General features: G+C 37.4%; 1 protein-coding gene and 1 pseudogene across 2 annotated transcripts; both read right to left on the bottom strand.

Moving 5' to 3' along the window:
• Window positions 1-1,581, bottom strand: part of LOC119584746 — an 8,758-nt pseudogene extending 7,177 nt beyond the window's left edge.
• Window positions 1,582-2,086: 505 nt separating this feature from the next.
• LOC119584880 lies at window positions 2,087-7,470 on the bottom strand. 2 transcript variants are annotated; one of them, XM_037933506.1, is made up of 6 exons: window positions 7,190-7,470; window positions 5,601-5,801; window positions 4,316-4,415; window positions 2,910-3,234; window positions 2,679-2,786; window positions 2,087-2,339 (listed from the first exon to the last, which is right to left on the bottom strand). In XM_037933506.1, the coding sequence occupies exons 2-6, from the start codon at window positions 5,787-5,789 to the stop codon at window positions 2,147-2,149; spliced, it is 915 nt and encodes a 304-aa protein (XP_037789434.1). In that variant the 5' UTR covers window positions 5,790-5,801; window positions 7,190-7,470; the 3' UTR covers window positions 2,087-2,146. The 2 variants fall into 2 exon arrangements, with proteins under 2 accessions (XP_037789434.1, XP_037789435.1); XM_037933507.1 differs by lacking the exon at window positions 7,190-7,470 and adding an exon at window positions 6,257-6,319.
• Window positions 7,471-7,500: the final 30 nt, after the last annotated feature.

Raw genomic sequence — 7,500 nt, 5'->3', positions numbered from 1 at the left:
AGGCGAGACGAAGAGGCGCCGAAGACCGAGCTGCAAGCCGGAGGATCGAGTCCTTCCTCAGCCACGACCCGAAGACAGACTGACTGACTGACTGCTCCTGCCAACAAACACGTCTCTCGCTCCTCCAGTCGACTCCAAGAAGAGGTGACTGACTTCGAGATGACTTACGACCGCCTGCCAAGAAGCCGCTGTCATGCACCGAGGGGCATGGGCTCGTTATGGGGTCGTTATGGGGTCGTTGCGGGCATTTGACAGCCGATGGAGACACGAAGGCGCTTCGTGTGGAACCGCATCTGGGTGAAACTGACTTGGAGGTTCTTTTGTTCTTGAAATATGGGTGTATATGCTTGTGTGTGTGTGTGTGTGTGTGTGTGTGTGATAGATAGATAGATACATATCTATATATATAAATATACATATGTATAAATATATATATATATATTTATATATGAATATATACATAGTTATATATATAAATGTGTATATATATATATAGAAATTATATATATATACATATATATATAATATATATATATATATATATATATATATATATATATATATATATATATATATATGCATGCTTGTATATGCACACACACTCACACATTCATATACTTATACGCATGCGTATGTGTGTGTGTGTGTGTGTGTGTGTGTGTGTGTGTGTGTGTGTGTGTGTGTGTGTGTGTGTGTGTGTGTGTGTGTGTGTGTGTGTGTGTGTGTAAGTTTATGCGTATATATGTATGATCATACATCAAAGATAATAATAACAATAACGATAATGATGATTTCCTTAGTAACAGCGTTCTTCTAATCATCATCTTTATCAATATAATAAAAAATTAGCATGATATTAGCACTCACCCAGCTCAGACTTGCTCCTGAGTCCTCGTACAGCGAACACCAACTCAATCGGTCATGTGTCGTTACCTAGAACATATTTTCAGAAATATTAAATAAGCATAAATATTTCCACTTCCTTTATCTAAATAAAACCATCATTTTGAAATTAGATAAATAGATTATGGTGTATTACATATTCACAAACTTGAGAAAGAGGAAGTCTTACCTAGATTGGTGAGATTTTAATCTTATTTTTCATTTTATTATTTTCTTTGTGGATGCAGGTGGGCGTTTAATATTTGCCGCAAGGTGTGTGTGTGTGTGTGTGTGTGTGTGTGTGTGTGTGTGTGTGTGTGTGTGTGTGTGTGTGTGTGTGTGTGTGTATGTGTACGTGTATATATGAATGTGTATGTATATATGTAATATGTATATATTTATATATATATATATATATATATATATATATATATATATATATATATATGTATGCATGTAATATGTATATGTATATATATATGATATATATGTATATATACACTTTATATATATATATATATATATATATATATTATATATATATATATATGTGTGTGTGTGTGTGTGTGTGTGTGTGTGTGTGTGTGTGTGTGTGTGTGTGTGAGTGTGTGTGAGTGTGTGTGTGTGTGTGTGTGTGTATGTATGTATATATGTATGTATGAGAGTATACATGTATATAAACATATTTGCCATATGCATTGACAAAGGAGTGCCTAAATAGTTTTAAGAGAAGTCCGTATGGATACTAAAAAACTAAGAACAAATAGTAAATATATTAAATACACTAAATACATAATAAATAGTTAAATCGCCACCGCTGGCTTTTATGAGCCCAATAAGTGTCTTTTCTTCCTTTTTCTTCTTTTTTCATGTCCTTCTTCTTTTCTCCTTCCATTCTTCTTTGTTTCCTTTTTTACCTTCTTCACTCACACCTTCCTCTTCTCCTTCTCACTTCATTCCTTGTCCCTGTCTCTCCGTCACAGCATCCTTCCTTCTTTCCTTCCCCACTTCCTTCCTTCTCTTCTTCCTTCCTTCCCTTTCATTTCTTTCTTCCTTCCTTCTATCCTTCCTTCCCTCCTTTCACCCCCTTTCCTTCCCTCCTTCCTTCCTCCCCTCCTTCCCCCCCCTTCCCTCCCTCCTACCTTACCCTCCCTCCTACCTTACCACCTCCCCCCCCCATGTTTCTAACTCCCCCCCCAAAAAAAATCAAGAATGAAAAAAATAAATACATATATTTCAAATAAATAAAAGATCAAAAGAAAAGCTACAGGAGACCGCTGCCCTGGACGCCCGTGCTCGCGAGACCGGCGAAGAGATGCGAGACGCCGCTGTGGATGAGGCTGGCCACGCCCAAGGGACACTCGTTGTAGCGGCCCTCGCAGTCTCCCTCGCGACGCCCCTTCTCCTCCGCCACCACGTACTCGTGCATGGCTTCTGACCCTTCGCCGTAGCCAGCCCTGGGGGAGGAGGAGTGACATGATGTTGAGAGAGAGAGGGGAGGGGGGAAATAGAGAGAGATAGAGGGGCGGGGAGGGAGGGAGGGAGGGAGGGAGGGAGGGAGGAGAGGGAGGGAGGGAGGGAGGGAGGAGGGAGGGAGGGAGAGAAAGAGAAAGAGAAAGAGAAAGAGAAAGAGAAAGAGAAAGAGAAAGAGAAAGAGAGAGAGAGAGGCACATAGACAGACAGACAGACAGACAGACAGACAGACAGACAGACAGACAGACAGATAGGCAAACAGACAAAGAAACAGACAGACAAGCGAACAAACAGACAAACAGCAATAGACAGAGTCTACTCACGCAAAGAGCAAGTTGAGGATTTCCCCGACCACGCCCAGGTCAGTCACAGGTTCCCTGGCGACCTCACACACAGTTCGCAGAAGACACGACTTCCCAGGCAAACCCATGCTGTAGATAAAGTACAAAAATCATACAATTAATAAATACATCATCATTATACAACCGTATATAACAAAATAACTGTCCTTTTTTATTCGTAATTACAAAATAAAGAATAATAACAGTCCTTACTTCTCCAGTCCATTCTGAATGACGTTGAACCCCGCCTGTCGATGCGAATCGATCGACCGCTTGCCAAACCCTCCGTAATGGCTGTCATCTCCATAATAATGATTAAACTGCTCATACCCGCCATAACTAGTGTAACTACTTCCTGTCCCGTAACCAAGATGGTTACTGTCGCCGTTGCTGTTACTGCTATCGTAGCGAGTATCGGCTGTATTAGCGTAACTGCCGTAGCCATAAGGCGATGCTGTAGTGGACTCGCTCTTGATCAGCCGGAGGGGAGCGTCGGGGAGGTCGAGTATGAAGGGGAGGGCGAGGTACATGGAGACGCCTGTGGGGGGAGGGGGAAGGGCGGGAGAATTGTTATTATTGTTATTATCATTATCATTATCAATACCGTGATCATTATCATCATTATTGTTGATAATACTATTATTATTATTATTATTATTAGTAGTAGTAGTAGTAGTAGTAGTAGTAGTAGTAGTAGTAGTAGTAGTAGTAGTAGTAGTAGTAGCAGTACATAGCAATACTATTATTATTATTATTATTATTATTATTATTATTATTATTATCATTATTATTATTATCATTATTATTATTATTATCAATTATATTATCATTATCATTTCATTATTATTATTATTATTATTATTATTATTATCATTATTATTATTATTATTATTATTATCATTATTCATTATCATTATATTACAATTATCTAAAATATTACTATCATTATTTTACGATCATTATCTTTATCATTATTTCTTATCATTTTATATTTTATTATTATTATTATTATTATTATTATTATTATTATTATTATTATCATTATTATCTTTATCATTATTAGTACTACTGCTATTATCATTATTATTATCAAATTATTATCATTATTATCATTATATAATATGATAATAATAATGATAATGATAATAATAATTATGATAATAATAATGATAATGATAATAATAATTATGATAATAATAACAATGATGATAATAATAATAACAATAATAATGATGATGATGATGATGATGATAATAATAATAATAATAATAATAAAATAGTTATAGTAATAATAACGAATAATGATAAAAAAATAGCAAATATTAATAAAATAATAATAACCATAATCATAAGTGATATATATAATACATTATATCTAAAATAAGGTATAAACCTAATAAATCACAGGTGCATTAGCCTATACCACCCCAATACATATAACTATGACAATATATCACATCAACGAACTATGCTAACAACAAATACATATATAATAATCTCAACAAAATTTCTACATATCTACACGAACATCCTTTTTTTTTTTAATCTGTACTTATATACACAAACATACATTATAACTATTTTTTTCTTGTTTTTCGACTTGGAAACATTCCACTTACTCTGAAAGTCGTCGCTGGCCACAGGTATGGAGAACGCTGGTGTGACGGTCAAGGTGCTGCCACTTGGCCACGCGAGGAAACGCCGCTGTCGACTGAGTACCTGCAGATGAGGGGGGAGCTAGTTTAACGTGTAAATGACGAGGTACTTGTGTGACGGGTGTTTGGTGATGGTGGGTGTGTTGCTGGAATGTTTGTGTGTGTGCGTGTGTGTATGTATGTTTTGTTTTGTTTTCTTTTTTTAGGAGGTAGGAAGAGGGGGGGTGTTTAATTGTTTCTTTGTTTTGAATGTGTCTCTTCTGTTGTGATTCTTTGATACCTACTGTTCTGTTCGATTTTTTTTTCTTGTATTCGTCGTTCTCAAACTATCTCTGTTTATCTATCTATCTATCTACCTATTTATATTCATCTATACTTATATATGTGCATATATATATATATATATATATATATATATATATATATATATATATATATATACATACATATATATCACGGGTTAACAGATAATGGGCAAAAGGAAAAGGGGAGGGTGAGAGACAGATACACCGAGACGTCATTTGAGGAAGCATACCCTAATCTTTCGAGGGGGTTTCTAAAAGAACTAAGCATAATATAAACTAATTTTTCAACCCCGTAGTGTTTGTTTGTGGGAAGTGGAAGAACAGGAGCCATGACGCCTAAATTTTGGGTTGACAACTACATTGCAAAAATAGGATTTCCTTGATTTGTCTCGGCCAAAAGACTTGCCTAAATAAGTGTAGGCTTCATTTAAACTGAGACATTTACATTGCAACCCAGATGTTTTCTTATCATTCAGCAAGGGTATCTTAATGCATTCTTGAAAAAAAATCGGCCTTCATTATACCGTGGCATGAAGAGGAATGCGCTAAGGCCTCTTGATGTACAGGTCACTTTATTCTTATAACTAATAACAGATAATCTAAACACTGATGAATGAAACTAAAAAGTAAGATAAAGTACTTAATAGTATTATATCCCGGGATGGGGAGCATCCTAGCCATAACTTACTCCACCAGAGGAAATGTTAAATGACGCCCTTGGAAAAACAGACAGCACAGCGAAAAGGAGAAGGTTAGGGAGTGAAAGAATGAATGAGACAAACAGGAAAATAAGAATAATGAACAAATATTCGAAGAGACACACAAAGATGGAGTAAGGAAAGACGACACAGTAGGGAAGACAAATGGAAAGAGAGATAATCAGAAGAGAGAAAAAAATAAAGGAAAATGCACTAAGGGACGGACACAGAAGCCCCGCCACAGACCTTGAGGTTCCTCGGGTGGATTTTCTGGAGCGACTCGGGGAGCAGGTCGGCCACGTCTCCTCTCGGGATCCTTTGGCGACACTCCCTCTGCCGGAAGTTCACGAGGTTCTCCAGCTCCTTCCCTGACACCAGCGTTGACAGCAATATAGCTCCTGCCAACACCCGCACTGCTTGCCACCACGTAGACATCTTTTGGGACCACTGATCGAAAGGAAGTTTCAAAGCATGGCTTATTCTCCAATGAAAGCATGTACTCAGACTGATGATAAATACATACTCAAATATTTCATAATGTTTATCTAAAGGAGAAATACTTAATGTTTTTACCGTTTTATCACCACTACCTCTTTCCACAATCATCCACGGATTAGCAAACGCACGCATATTATTAAATTATATAAGATTGATAGAAAATTACGACAAAAATATCGAAATCCTTAAGCATTTGAGTCATCTACACTAGATCAAATGTGTAGTACATGACAGTAGAATTCGTGGTTGTGTTTTCCAACTTTTTTACACAGTTAAGGCTTCCTCAGACTTAGACCCTTGAAGTAATTTTAGGCTAAGAACAAAATATACTCAGCAATTTGCACAAGCTGTATTCCTCTAAATACAATCCAATATGTCTTTAAGTTATATCCCTGCAGCATTACCTTAATATGAATATTGACGGCCTCCCGACGCCCCTGTCAGCCCCCACGACCTACTGGTTAGGAGCCACTGCCCTAGCAAAATTTCGGTTCAACTCTGTAGGTGAGTTAACAGTCTGACTCCCTTAAGACTAGCAGTTATATGCTAATTATTACCAATTTTGCTCGTATGTGTGTGCTGCTTGTTGTCATATTTTAATATCTATATGCTAATTATTTACACAATTATGCTAATTATTACCATTTTTTGCCAGTATATGTATGTTGGCTTGCTCCATATCTTAATATCCAAATAATCACAATCCCATATGACAGGCAGGCAAACCGCATCTGTGTCGCTGCCACGAGGAGCAAACCATCCGGAAACCCATACGAGGCTTTCTTAGCTCTTCGTGGTTTTGTTGCAATTACCTCCCATATGTTTACGAATTCGTTCTCGACTCAGTGAATATAAGGTGATTATTCCTGACTGTATTTTCAAATGTTAGACTACTAAAGTTTACATGAGACGTCTGTAAATGCAGAACTATATCTACTTATTCTTATGCATGGGTGTCACAAATGTTGTTCCAATGTCACTGTTGCATAATTTCTAAATTCTGCATACGTCTCGCACATTATTGCAATAAAATGTATGGATGTTTACAAGCTGTAATCTGGGTAATATATTTCGTGGATTTTGTATGTTATAGTAATTATTGCTGATTTAAGAACCAATAGGTATTCATCACCAAAATATATATTTATTCACAAAGGGCATGTATCGCAAGGTGACTTTAAATTGCAGTGCTTTAAGTGCTTTTATTTTACTACACCGTTATTTCAGTTACATGACCGTGAGTACAGTGAAAAATATATATTCCTATTTTTCTGACCTTTTCAAAACTTATTCCCAAATCCCACTTCAGTTCACTCTCAAATAAAGCCTAGACTTACCTCACAGATTTCTTCGATATCAGGAAAAGATGTCAGAGTATGCCCTTCACCCCGACGCCCAACACAGAAACGGACCCCCAGAGCACACGAAGGCACAGATAAGACAGGACTCCGAGACACCTTGTACAGAGACCCTCCTGCGATGTACTGATCCTCTTCGTGTCAAGCGCCTTGCCTTTCCGCGTTCCTCACCGATTGATGAGTGACGTACAGGCCACTTAGGTAGGTCTTTGCGTGTAGAAAATGTTCCACGCGAGGAAACACGTTCGCCGTAATGTACGTGAACGGCCGCCTTCTGCAGTAGCCATATT

This window comes from Penaeus monodon, chromosome 18 (genome assembly GCF_015228065.2).
Source record: "Penaeus monodon isolate SGIC_2016 chromosome 18, NSTDA_Pmon_1, whole genome shotgun sequence".
Taxonomy (NCBI): Eukaryota; Metazoa; Arthropoda; class Malacostraca; order Decapoda; family Penaeidae; genus Penaeus; species Penaeus monodon.
Note: the sequence above shows the minus strand (reverse complement) of the source record. Positions and strands in the feature narration are given on the sequence as shown.

Coding starts and splice junctions, on each gene's coding strand:
- LOC119584880 (XM_037933506.1), bottom strand. CDS start 5,789: ATGTCTACGTGGTGGCAAGCAGTGCGGGTGTTGGCAGGAGCTATATTG. Junction 4,416..5,600: donor TCCACCCGAGGAACCTCAAG/GTCTGTGGCGGG, acceptor CCTCATCTGCAG/GTACTCAGTCGACAGCGGCG. Junction 2,787..2,909: donor ATTCAGAATGGACTGGAGAA/GTAAGGACTGTT, acceptor CTTTATCTACAG/CATGGGTTTGCCTGGGAAGT.